The 12253-nt window shown below is 40.2% G+C and overlaps 1 protein-coding gene and 1 pseudogene across 3 annotated transcripts in view; one reads left to right on the top strand and one right to left on the bottom strand.

Moving 5' to 3' along the window:
- SLC10A7 (solute carrier family 10 member 7) overlaps positions 1-12253 on the top strand; it is a 198981-nt gene that overhangs the window by 149272 nt on the left and 37456 nt on the right. For all 3 annotated transcript variants that reach the window (XR_005655669.1, XM_039876009.1, XM_039876010.1), the window contains one exon: positions 7883-7966. Coding sequence is in view for 2 of the 3 variants with exons in the window: in XM_039876009.1 (XP_039731943.1) it covers positions 7883-7966 (84 nt within the window). In the remaining variant the exon portion in view is untranslated. The remainder of the gene's footprint in view (positions 1-7882; positions 7967-12253) is intronic.
- On the bottom strand, positions 11625-11743 carry LOC120613667 (uncharacterized; annotated as a pseudogene).

A 12253-nucleotide genomic window follows, 5' to 3' on the forward strand; every position in this document is an offset into this window, starting at 1 on the left:
CTAACTGAAAGTGAGTCTGGCAATCCTACTACCTTCTCCTAATTAATTCACATTCCCGCTCTCTAGAAAATCATTTCACACCTTCTCCTTGCCTTTCAAAAATCTCCAGTTCTGCTTCTCTTTTTTCATTTCAACTGATGCAGAAAGGAAATGAGCCGATGAAGAAATTAGAAGCAACCAGAGAAATTTTACAAGATCCAACCTACCTGCATCTATATTCTTCAGCTTCTCTCCTGTTTCTGCAGATAAACTGCCCTTGCTGCCGTCTATGCCCAGCCCCCCGGCTGTGCCGTCACGTGTTGCCTGCTTAACAGTTTGAGTCACACAGATTTCTCCTATTTTATCACATTTTCTATTTCTACTGGACCATTTCTATTAGCATATAAACATTCTGTAATATTACACAGCTTAAAAATTAAAATTCACTTTATCCTACACGCTCTCCTTTCTGTGCTCTCTTTTATAGCAAAATTCCTCAAAAAAGTTATTTAAACTTATTCGTCATTCGTTCAGTAATATGTATTGAGTCCCTCCTGTATGCCGGACACTTTTCTGGGTGCCAAGGATATGGCAATGAGCAAAACAGAAACGTCTTTGAGGTTATATATACTAGTGGGGTAAAAAGACAACCAACAAATAAGTAAAAATACAGTGTGTGAGATGGGTGATACGTACTAAGGGAAAAACAAAATGAAGAAGGGGAGTAAGCAGTGCCAGAGCGGGAGACTGCTATTTTTAATAGAGTGGTCGAGGTTGGACTCGCTGAGAAAATGATATCTGAGCAAAGGCCTGGAGGGATAAAGAAGCGAGCCTTCTGGCAGTCGAGGGTTCCAGGTGGAAGGAGCAGCGAGTGCGAAGGTCCTGAGAGGGGACCTGGTGTAGTTAAGGAAGAGCAAGGCGGGCACTGTGGCTGGAATGGAGTGAGCAGGTTGGGGGAGTAGATGGAGATGAGATCGGAGACATAGCAGAGGCCAAGTGATGTAGGACCTTGAAGTCCTTTGTAAGGACTTTGAATTATAATCTGAGAGAGACAAGAAACCATTAAAAGTTTTAATCAAGGGAATGACATGTTCTTTCATACCTTTTAAAAAGATGATTCTGGATTCTGGGTTGAGAATAGATTGTAAGGGGGTCATGGTGGAGACAGGAAGACCAGTTAGAAAGCTAGTATAACATCATGGCAAAAGATGCTGTTAGCTCGGCAGGGTGGTTGAATAAATCTGGTCGGAAGTAGTTGGGAGTAAAATTTAAAAGAACTGAGAGATTGAATGAAGGTTATGAGGGAAAGCTTGGAGTCAAGGATGACTCCAAGCCTGTGCAACTGGAAGGATGGAGTAGTTACTTACTAAAATATAGGAGACTTAAGCTTGAGCAGGTTGAAGGAACTCATAAAGAGTTTAGTATTGGACATGTCTGGATTAAGATACCTGTTAGACACCCAAGTAGAGAGGTCAAGTAAGTTATATAGTCTGCAATTCAGGGGAGATGTCTGAACTAGAGATACACGATTGGGAGAAGTCAGCACAGAGATGTATTTTAAGTTAGACTGGATGTTATCACCAAGAGAGTGAAAATAGATAAGGAAGGGCATCAGTAGACTCTACTAAATATATACTTTCCATGTAGTAACCCAATTTTAGTTTGATATACACAGCTGAATCAATATAGCTGTTTAGCAGTCATAGTCTCAATTTTGATAAAAATTATAGTCATTTTTACATTGAACCTGTCAGCTGGTGTACACTTAACTCATCCATTTTGTATAAGCAATCAATTTAGTTTGTGCATTTCCCTGTGAGAGAGGAGGCAGCAGGGGTCAAAGAAAGGCTCAACTGGAGTTTCTGGGGGGAAATGGAAATCTAGAAGGGTTGGGGGGCCTGGGAACACTCTCCCTTCTCCTGTCTGGATGCTTCTCTTTATGAAGGGAAGGACAGGTATAGGTGAGTGTGTCTGTGTGTTGCTACAAGAAAGTTCGTTCCAATAGTAAGCCAGCCCCTTCCCTCTTTCCCGTCCCCCAGGGCTTGGCTCTGTGGGCAACGGGGTAGGGGGAGAGGGGGAAGGGTAGAAATTGGGCAAGAAGTGAACAAATCCTGTTCTATGTCTGAAGAAGCTTCTTCCTGATTTTCTCATGAAAATCATGATGAGATTTAACATTCGTCACTCTACAGTATAAACTATAAACATCTATTCTTATTTTTCCCTGAATATGAAGCTAATAAAAGTGAGGATCAATCATCAAGGGTGAATTATTTAATATAATAATGTTTTAATAGCTGAGAAGAGACACAAACTGGAGATGCCTGTGGCTAATGGATTTCCCTGGTAGGAGATAAAAGGCTGATTACGCAGCAGAGCAAGGGAAGACCTGGAGCATTAATGACAATCCGTAGGTCAGCTCACTTACAGGAGTGATTTAAAACGTACCATCTGTTTTCTAACTGTAGGTTGATAACTGATTTTACAGACAGTCAATGTCTCTTCGTCAAGAATCGGTATTTGTCTTTTTGAGTCTTGTTAGTTTGGCCCCATAATATTTTACTCACTGAGCCCCCGGATTCTTTCCAAATCAAAGAGCTTCTAAATTAAATGGATTGATAGTAGAAGCAGAACCAGTCCTGCTTCTAGCCAGCCTTCTTCTGCCAAGTTGGAGAATTGAGTATTAACACCCTAGGGGTCCGTTGTATATACTGGATTAACCCTTTCTGATGCATCAACCCTGGTTCTAGTAGTGAACCATCCTTGAGAAAGTAGAGAAAATGATCAAATAGTATTCTGGGTTCTGTGCTTAAAATCCTAAACCCCAGTTGAGAAAGGCCACATCATCGGCCACTACTAATCGAGTTTCCCCCTATCCTTTTCCCTGTCTTTTCCTCCCTTTTTTTTTTTTTGCTTCTGCCTACCTTCCAGTTCCCCATCTCCATGCAGAGCCCCACCTATCTCTGTCTCTCTCTCTCTCTCTCTCTCTCTCTCTCTTCCTCTCTCTCTCTCTCCCTTTTTACCTACCACACACACACACACTCCCTCCTTCTCTTACATGAGCAAGACAAAGGGAGCCCAGCTTTGGCTTCCACTGCTGCCCCTTCCCCATTTTACTGCTTTGTACCTTCTATAATTAATATGCAGTAGACTGTAAGGATTAAGTATAAGGACTGTAGAGTGACACTTATAGGTTTAGATCCTGGCTCTGTCACTTTCTCGCTATAGTGACCTTGTGCAAGTGGTTTAACTGTTCTATGCCATTATTGCCTCATGAAGATTGGGGTACTATCTAAGACCTATCTCAAGGGGTTGCTGTATTATGTTACTCAATACACATTAAACATTTAGAGCAGTGTCTGGCACGTAGAAAGAGCACAGTAAATGTTGCCATTATTACAATTTATAACAGACAATTGGGTGGAAGGCCAGGCTCCTGATCTTTTCTTAGGTCTGTGAATTAATTAGGATTTTGTAACTTACTTGAAGTTGGAAGGATGGAAAGAAAAGCAAACATTAGCGAGCTTCTTTTTCTGCCTATATAATGCGGCCATTCATTAACCGAACCCACAGCTGTTGAGCACCTACTATGTACTAGATTAGTAGTTCTTAAAATGTGAACCCAGCTCAGCAGCACCAGCAGAGCCTTGTTAGAAATGCAAATTCTTACCATCCTCCCCGGAAGATGTTCTGAATCAGAAACTCAGAATGTGAGACCAAGCAATCTGTTTTAACGACCCACAAACCCGGCAGATGTTTCTGATGTGCTAAAGTATGAGAACCAGTGCCCTAGATGTGAAACGTAATCGCTCTGCTAGGCACCGGGGATGTAAACATGAATAAGACCCTGTCCTTGACCTTCAGGAGCATAAGTCTACTAGGAGAAACAGATTTGTAAACCCTGAATAACTCCTAAAGTTAACTTAATAACTCAGCATCCATGGATTCCGAGAGGCACAATGGAAACACGGAGCCACAAAAGAGGGAGCGGCCTAGCTTGCATCTTGGGAGGAAGATTTGGAAAGAATTCCTAAAGTGATGCTTGAACTAAGCCTTAGAAAAAGACAAGAATTTTTCTAGTTATAAGTAGGGATGGGGAAGGAGACATCCACCGAAAGGAGCACGTATGCATTTCGTGGACCCACACATAGACATCAACTTTTAAAACAGCTCCTGGAGAAGAGGGCTTGTTTGCTTCACCGTTGGATCCCCAGGCCCAGAACGTGCCCTGGCTCACAGGAGGCACCAGTAACTATTTGAATGATTGGACACAAAGGCCCCAAAAGTAAATTTTCATTGAATCATTTCTTTTCAGCATAAGATATTAAAACAAATAAACCTAATTGTGAGTTTTGCTTTACAGCACTATATTCCTGAAAGAAATGAGCCATCATTTAACATGCAGGATGAGACATATTACCTCTGAACCTGCCAGGGTGACTCAGTGAGGCCGAGTACTTGCTGGACACAAGCTTATCCTGAACCTGTAACTTAATCCAAATGCTTCCTATAAAGCATCAATAATTTGCACTGGTCTTCACAATAGAAACCATGACAGGTTCCTCATTAAAATGTGAAGAACCAAATATCCCAGGCAGCATATTTCTTTCTGGTTTAGTTAAAATCAACTCTGCATGCAGAATGACTGGGCCTGGTATTTTTCTAGTCATGTTCTCAGAAGCTGTCCTATGCCAGATGCTCACTCTTCTTTCTTCTGGATGCCAGGGCATGCTTCACAGCGTCAGGAACTTCCCTAAGGGTACCCCTGCATCTTCACACTGACCCCGGCGACGGGTCTGGTGGCCAATTCAAAAGAAAGGACTTATGCCAAATTAGACCCCAGTACTGAGGTTTCCTTCCTTTCAGAGCCACTTCTAAAGGAGCCATCCTGCGGGATTTCCTCCCCAGCATTCCCACAGTACCTAGTCTGGCTTTGCGTACCCAGTAAATTACATCCCTGGCTAACTTGCTCTGGCCTCTGATCTGCCAAAGCCTCAGAGGAGGGCTGCTCCAACCAGCGTCCCTAATCCAGTGGATCAAAGATCATAGGCATTTCAGAGGACAGGGGGACATTGGAGATCATGGACCACCCCCACTCACTGTCCTAGGAACATGACGCCTCCAAACACTGAACATGCAAATGATGAATGGAAACTAAAACACACAATATTCTTAAAACCAAAGCTGAAATAGGTTTTCTTTCACTTTTGCTTTCCTCAAATTCTATCTTTTAGATAGAATCAGGATTGAAAATAACCCCTAAAATTAACTTAATGAAAGAAATCATATTTTAACTTTTCTCTCTACTTAATCTCTTGAGTTTACTGCTCTGCATAATACTCTGTTGCTAAACAAACCAGCCTTCCCAGTGTGGAACTATTATCGCAGAGCAAGTTTGGCTAAAGGGTCGCTCGAATGTGTTTTAGAAGCCAGCCAGTTTCACCTCGTAACGCAGCATTAGAGATGTTGACTACAAGTCACTTCTTTCTGGACCTCAGTTTCACATCTTTAAAAAGAGGGAAGAGGACTGTAAGTCTCTTCCAGGGATGAGTCTATCAATTTTAGGTCTTCTCCTCCAGAGCAGCATTCAGGAGCTAAGGAAGGGGCGAAGAACTGAGGGCAGAGACCATGCACAAGCCACCCTCCCTCTGCTCTTCACACCCACCCTCACACACACATGCTCACACACACACACACGCACGCGCACAAACACATACACACGCACTCATCCTTTCTTCACATGGTTCCTGTTGTGACTAGATGTCCTTCGTTTCTAGGTGCATGTTAGAATTGTTTGTGCTACCAGTGATAAGCAAGCAGACAAAAAATACTAAGTGATTTTATAATACCACATGATAATAAGAGGTTTTTAAATATACTTAAGTTTCGTGTTTTTTTAACTTTAGGGGAAAAAAGGGATATGATTTTGAATAAGAGTTTTGTCACTTTTTAGCACATCCATGTTTACAAATTACTTCGTTCGTTCATTCTGCACAGGTTTATTCACCTGCAGACTTACTCTCTATACCAATTACTGGGTTAAGCACTGGACTTTCAGAGGGACTATAGCTTGATATGGTTATTCATTAAAATATCTTAAAAACACATGAAATAACTTAATAAAGTTTCAATAGAAAGAGGAACAGGGCTATGTAAGATCATTCTTGAGATTTCAGTCAAGAATTGTCGCATCTTTGAGAGTTACGTCCTGCATCCTACTGCCTCTCTCCAAACGTTATAAACCTTATGGATAGAACACTAAGCTGGATGTTCTTGAATTTGAAAACTTTGTTCTTTAAAGTTTATTTTTCTATTCATCCAGTGCTTCAATTTCCTGTATAACGTGTTTTTTTCTTTGTTTCAATCCCCTCACTCCAGGAGCAACCTTAATATTTGTGGAGAGAATATATTTGTTAATTACCTTGTGCCTCAAGGACATAGTTGCTCTAAAATAGGCTAAAATTATTAGTTGTTACTACTTTGAAACATCTAACAGCCACGTAGCATTTAACACACCAGGAATCCAATCTGTTCTTCACCAGTTTCGCTTTACCTGCTTTACTCTCTTCATTTCTTTAGTTCATCTCGGTTGTGGAGGAAAAGGATGGAGGCTACAGTTTTTATGAGTTAAACTGACAGCCAGTGGTCAGTGTCGACGGTAGTGGTAAATGAATACAGGCCTCTGATGGGCAGGACATACAATCTTGGCATTTTGAGCTCATCTGGATTAGGACTGAGGATAGAGACAGAATTTCATAAAATACTCCAGGTAGTAGAAAAGATTTTGGTAAGCCAGTTCATGCAAAAATCAGTGAAAATACTGATCCGTCATCATTTCATCCTGAGCTATTAACTTCATTTATCTGAGTATTTGATTTGTTTTATTTAACACTCTATGCCCTCCATCATTACTACCTTGATGTTTTCTCACAAATTTTTTTTTTACAAAAGTTATTTCCAAGCTGTCAGAGGAAGGATGACAGTAAGTTCCAAGGGCCACAGGGGTCATTATTGATGATTTGGAAGAACCTGGTGGCCAAGAGGGACTCATAAAAGAGAGAAACATCCATAGAACAGGCTAGTATTTGTCCAGAGAGTTTTGAAAACCAGAAGATTTTGAAAACCATTGAAGTGAATAGGAAGACAGCGATTCTTGGTGGTTGGGCTGATGTGACTGCAACTGTGCTCATAAACACTGCCTCCTGCCGCTGGCAACAGGATCTCTGTGAAGCCGAGATCGCAGTCATGAGCAAACAGGAACCCAAAACTGAGGAAAGAGAAAAAAATAGGAATTATGAACAATTTTAAGACGTACAAGTTTAGGAGAGGTATATTGAAATTTTAAGTTGAAAAATAAGTCATGTTCCAGGATTTTCCATTTGCTAAACTTTGTGTAGGAAGAAATTTTAGAGAAAACGAGCTTCATTACCTTTGTTTTGAAGGAGTAGGAAAGCAAGAAAATATTTCATTTGCATGAATAAAATATCATCTTCATAAGAGAATGAGACATACTTGTTTGTATCTACAGACAAGGTGAAATAGAAATCACATAAACTATGATTATAGGTGAAATGTCATGCCCTGTGATCATAGCCAGTGTGAACAAGGAATCACTTCGCTCTTCAGCAGTGGATTTAATAATAAGCAATTTAGGTTAATTGCAAAACAACCATAATCATTTTTCCTCAATCTTAGTCTCCCAATAAAAATTATATATTAAACCACTTAGTCTATTTTGTGTTAAATTTAGAAAATTAAAAGTAACTTAACTTGCTGTTTGTTTGCATATAGCTACCAAATTTTTGATGCCTTTGAGAGAATTCATTTATTGCATGATTTAATTAACAGCAATATTTGATAAACGGCTCAAAGTAACTCTAACTCCTTTTGTGTTCTTGTTTTACAGCTTGGCTCATCCTCTTCTGTGCCTTTTACATCTATTTTTTCTCAGCTTTTTATGACTGTTGTGGTTCCTCTCATTATTGGACAGGTAAGGTCTTCAATTTTCTCTGCTTTTTTCTTTATAGATCAAATTGTGAATTTTTATGAAATGTTAGGACAATTAAGAGAAAAGATAGAGAAAGAGACAGTCGAATGAACATATAAGACTGTGAAGCACAGGTTTTATCAATCACAATATTCTCATCTTTTTTTTTTTTTTTTTTAGTTAATAACAGTATGCTGTATACAGGGATACCGACACAATCTTGATTTTTAAAATTTGTTTTCCCCTTTTTATAGCTATGTAGCTAGCTTGGTAACATTTAGCAAACCATTACTTTATTCTGCAGCTTTGATAAGGGCTCAGCATTGATGACCATTGTGGGGAACAAGCATCTATCTGTCTGGCCTCTTCACAGATTTCCCCAACAGCAGTTATGATATTCGTGATCGTGTAATTGATCAACTAAACATTTAATCCTATCAGCTCTTAAATTAGATCTTAGAAAATTTAGTGTCTCTGATCATTCTCATTGAATTGGACTAATAGAATAAATTCTTATATTTTAACTTCTCATAACAAGACAATAATAAGCATATAATTTAATGATAAGCGTACAGACTTTAAAACCAGGTTGCTTTCTAACTTATAGGCAGCCACAGTAAGAAAGTACAGAACTTAATGCTCTACTGAGTGGGTGAGGCTTAGGGACCAGTGTATCAGGTGATCAAAGGCACAGACGTGGGCTTAAGTGCAACTTGATTATAAACTCGGTTCTACCTTTTATTTGCTGTGTGACCTTTGGCAAGTCATTTGATCTCCTTGGCTTCAGGTTCATTATTTATTAAATAGTATAATAATAATACCCATCTTAAAAGATTGTTGTGAAAATTAAATGAAGTATGGATGTGTATAAAATTTTTTGTCATCCTAGAGCCTGACACAGGTAAGTACTCTGTAGCTTCTGCCATCACCACCATTTTCAAATTCCCTGCAAGTACTTAACAGAAGGCAACACTTCAAAATATTAGCTATAAAAAGTGATATCTGTTTAGACATGTGATACTTACATGCCATCTTAGGTTAGGTTCCCTGAGAAACAGACTCCGGGATAAAGGTTTCTATGCAGGAAGTTTATTGGGGAGTAAGTACCCTTGGGCTCAACACCTCTGGGAGAGTGAAGAAGGAGGATGAGGATAAGGGAGGTCAACTTCCTGCAAAGGCCTGCGCAGGTCCCAGGAGGTGCCCTGGAGCTGGCATGACCACTCAGACTTGTCCTGCCCCAGGCAAGGGTGCCTGGTCTTTATGCTCCTTCACTGAGCAGTCATTAGATGCTGCCTTCCTTCCTGCTCCCCATGAGAAGTGTGACCATGGTCGGGTCTGCTCTTGCAGCAGCCATTCCCAAAGAGGAACCCAGCTGAGATCTTCCAGGGAACCATCGTGCCCTGTAGCCGTGGACTAAGTAAGCACTTCATTCCTGAAGAGACGGATGGCACTCCACAGCATGCACTACTGATCTTTGTATTTTATTTTAATTTTATACTTAGAAAAGGGACTGAATTTAGGATAAAAGAGGAGTATTTAAAAGCATTCAAAAATACCATTTAATTAAATATAGATTGATACTTGAAAAAAATACGTCTCCCACAGTGCTGATCACAGAACAGGTATTCTGAAAAGTATTATGTTTCCCTGCCTACCTGGTTTTTTCTCAATTTCTGCTTAAGTTTTCTGTTTAGCATGTCTTTCTACCCACCCTTCACCCCAGCTCATTGCTCACTTGACTATTTATTTCATATCTTATCTTTATTGTAGCACCTTGTTTGATTCCTTTCTTGGCCATTGTCACTATATATATATATATTTACATTTTTTTGACTGTTAATTATTTGCCTCCCCCATTAGATTTTAGGGATAATAATTTACATAATTAGGAATATCTATACAGAGGGAATAATGAATTGTAAAATTATTTCTTACATACCCAGTAGTAAAATGTTACAGTAAGTTATAAAGCAGTAAATAAAGGTATTCAAAAAGTAGTATACGTGGTTTTTAAAAAGTATTCTAGGTACAAAGTATTTCCACTGTTTTTCAAAGAGGAAATCTATATATTTACATCTACCAGCTCCTCTCTTGCATCCTAGGATAGGAATTAACAATCACACCCCTAGTCTTTACCTCTAGAAACCGCCTTACATCCTTACTCCCTTACGTCCAGCAGCCAGTAAATGCCACCATTTCTGCCTCAGAAATCTTTCAGATCTGACATCCGCAACCTCATCCACAGTGCCAGAGCGGATGCCACACCTTCGTCATCTTTGTCTAAATTACTGCACCTCGCTGTTGTGAGTCTCTTCTAATCCTTATCCAATGTCTTTACTGCCTCCTAAAAAAACAAATTAGATCGTGTTATCCCTCTCCTCAAAAACTTTCCTCATGGCTGCCTGTTGCCCGTTCCTGTGTGGCCCACAAAGCCCTCCACCACTTGGCCCTGACCTGCTTCTCCAGCGCCACCTCCCACCATCCCCTTCACATAGGCTCCTCAGCTGCCATGCTCACGCACGCCGCCCCCTCCCCGACTACGCCCCTTCACCGCTCCGTGCCTTTCATCTGACTGCCCCATCTGTTCTGTGAGCGAACTCCCACTCATTCCTTAAGACTCAGTACAGAGATGCCCTCGAATTTGCCATCAGCCTGCTCTGACTTCCCTGGCCTAGACTGAGTTCCAGTTCTCCCATGGTCTTGATTCAAAATATTTATGAGGAGAGATAGTAATTAATCTGTGAGCTTCCTAGAAGCAGAGACTATTATAAGTATATTTAATGGCATGCTCAGTAGTAAAGTGTGAGCTGTATAAAAAAATTGGCTGAAGAAAACTCTGAATTTACCCTCACGGAGACCCCAGCAGCCATTTTCCCTAAATTTCCAGCTTTGCTAGAGAGAAACACATAATTGGTCTCATCTTGTTTCAGATTCATGAGCCTAAATTTTAAATGTTATTCACCACTTTCTAGAAATCTCACTCTACTTCCCTATAGGATTATTTTACACTATTCCGTATTTTCGAGCCCCTTCTCCTTCCCCAAACAGTGTCCCACTTGCCCATTACAGTCGGGTCCCACTGACTTTGCTTCTGTTTCTCAAACGTGCCAGTGGTGATCCTGCCTTAGAAACTACGCTAGCGGTTCCTTCCACTTGGAACACCTTCCCACCTTTCACCCTCCCCCTCGGCCCCTGCAGAAAGACCTCTCCTGCCCCTCTTCAGGAGGGTCATGTTCACAGCATCCAGTCAACACCTCTACTTAATTATGGATCATTATCTGCTTCTTGTTTATTTGTTGGTTGCTTTTACTTTTTATTTATCTCCTCTGACTAGAAAGAAGGTAAGCTCCATGGGCCCAGGGAACTTGTCTGTTCGCTTATCTCTGTATTAATTTATAGTGGATTGACTCACCTAAGCTATGTGATGTGATATTTGAGGATGTTATTAGCAGTGCGTATGTACTACTTCAGAGGAAATAGATGCCAGGCAAGGTAGCCTTTTTTCTTGATTGTAGGTAAAGGTGCCACATAAACAAAATAAACATTTCTATAGATTTTTTTTTTCAGGCGAGGCACCTCTTGGTTGACCTCACAGATTGCAAGGACCTTGTCAGCTTACAGTCCCTTATTTATTTATTTGTTTGTTTGTTTGTTTATTTAATGCCTGCAGCACCTGGTCTTCCTAAGTGATCTCCCATCCAAGTACTAACCAAGCCCGACCCTGCTTAGCTTCCAAGATCAGACGGGATCGGGCATGTTCAGGGTGGCATGGCCGTAGACTTACAGATTTTTATATGCATCTTTTAAAATGAGATTTTATTATTACCTTTAAATAAACAGTAGGAACTAGAGGGAGGAGAAAAAGACCAGGAAGGGTGAGCTGAATATATTTTCCTTAATCTTTTAGTGATGATGAAACTTTATCATTCAACTTTTTATCTGTATTTCTGAGAGTGAATTTTATTTTTTTGTGTGTTTTCCCCATACAGTACTTCTCTTTGATTGAAGTCATAATTGATTGACTGTGATGTGACTTGAGGTCTAGTTTAGTCTTTGGCACTTCCTGGCTGTACACATGACTTCTAGGCCTCATTTTTCTCATTTGTGAAATAAGGAATTTAATATCTTCTGGCTCGAAGATGCTATGAGTCTGAAATAAGATTAGTCTTTCCATAGGTGGTCGAGAGATTGCTTCTCATGTCAAAGAAATAAATCGTGTGTCATTATAATATTTCTTTTTCTTTTCTTAATAACTCTTTTAATACATCTAAGTGCTTGTGACAAATGCCT

Source organism: Pteropus medius, unplaced genomic scaffold (assembly GCF_902729225.1).
Source record: "Pteropus medius unplaced genomic scaffold, Ma_sr-lr_union100, whole genome shotgun sequence".
In the NCBI taxonomy this organism is placed as follows: Eukaryota; Metazoa; Chordata; class Mammalia; order Chiroptera; family Pteropodidae; genus Pteropus; species Pteropus medius.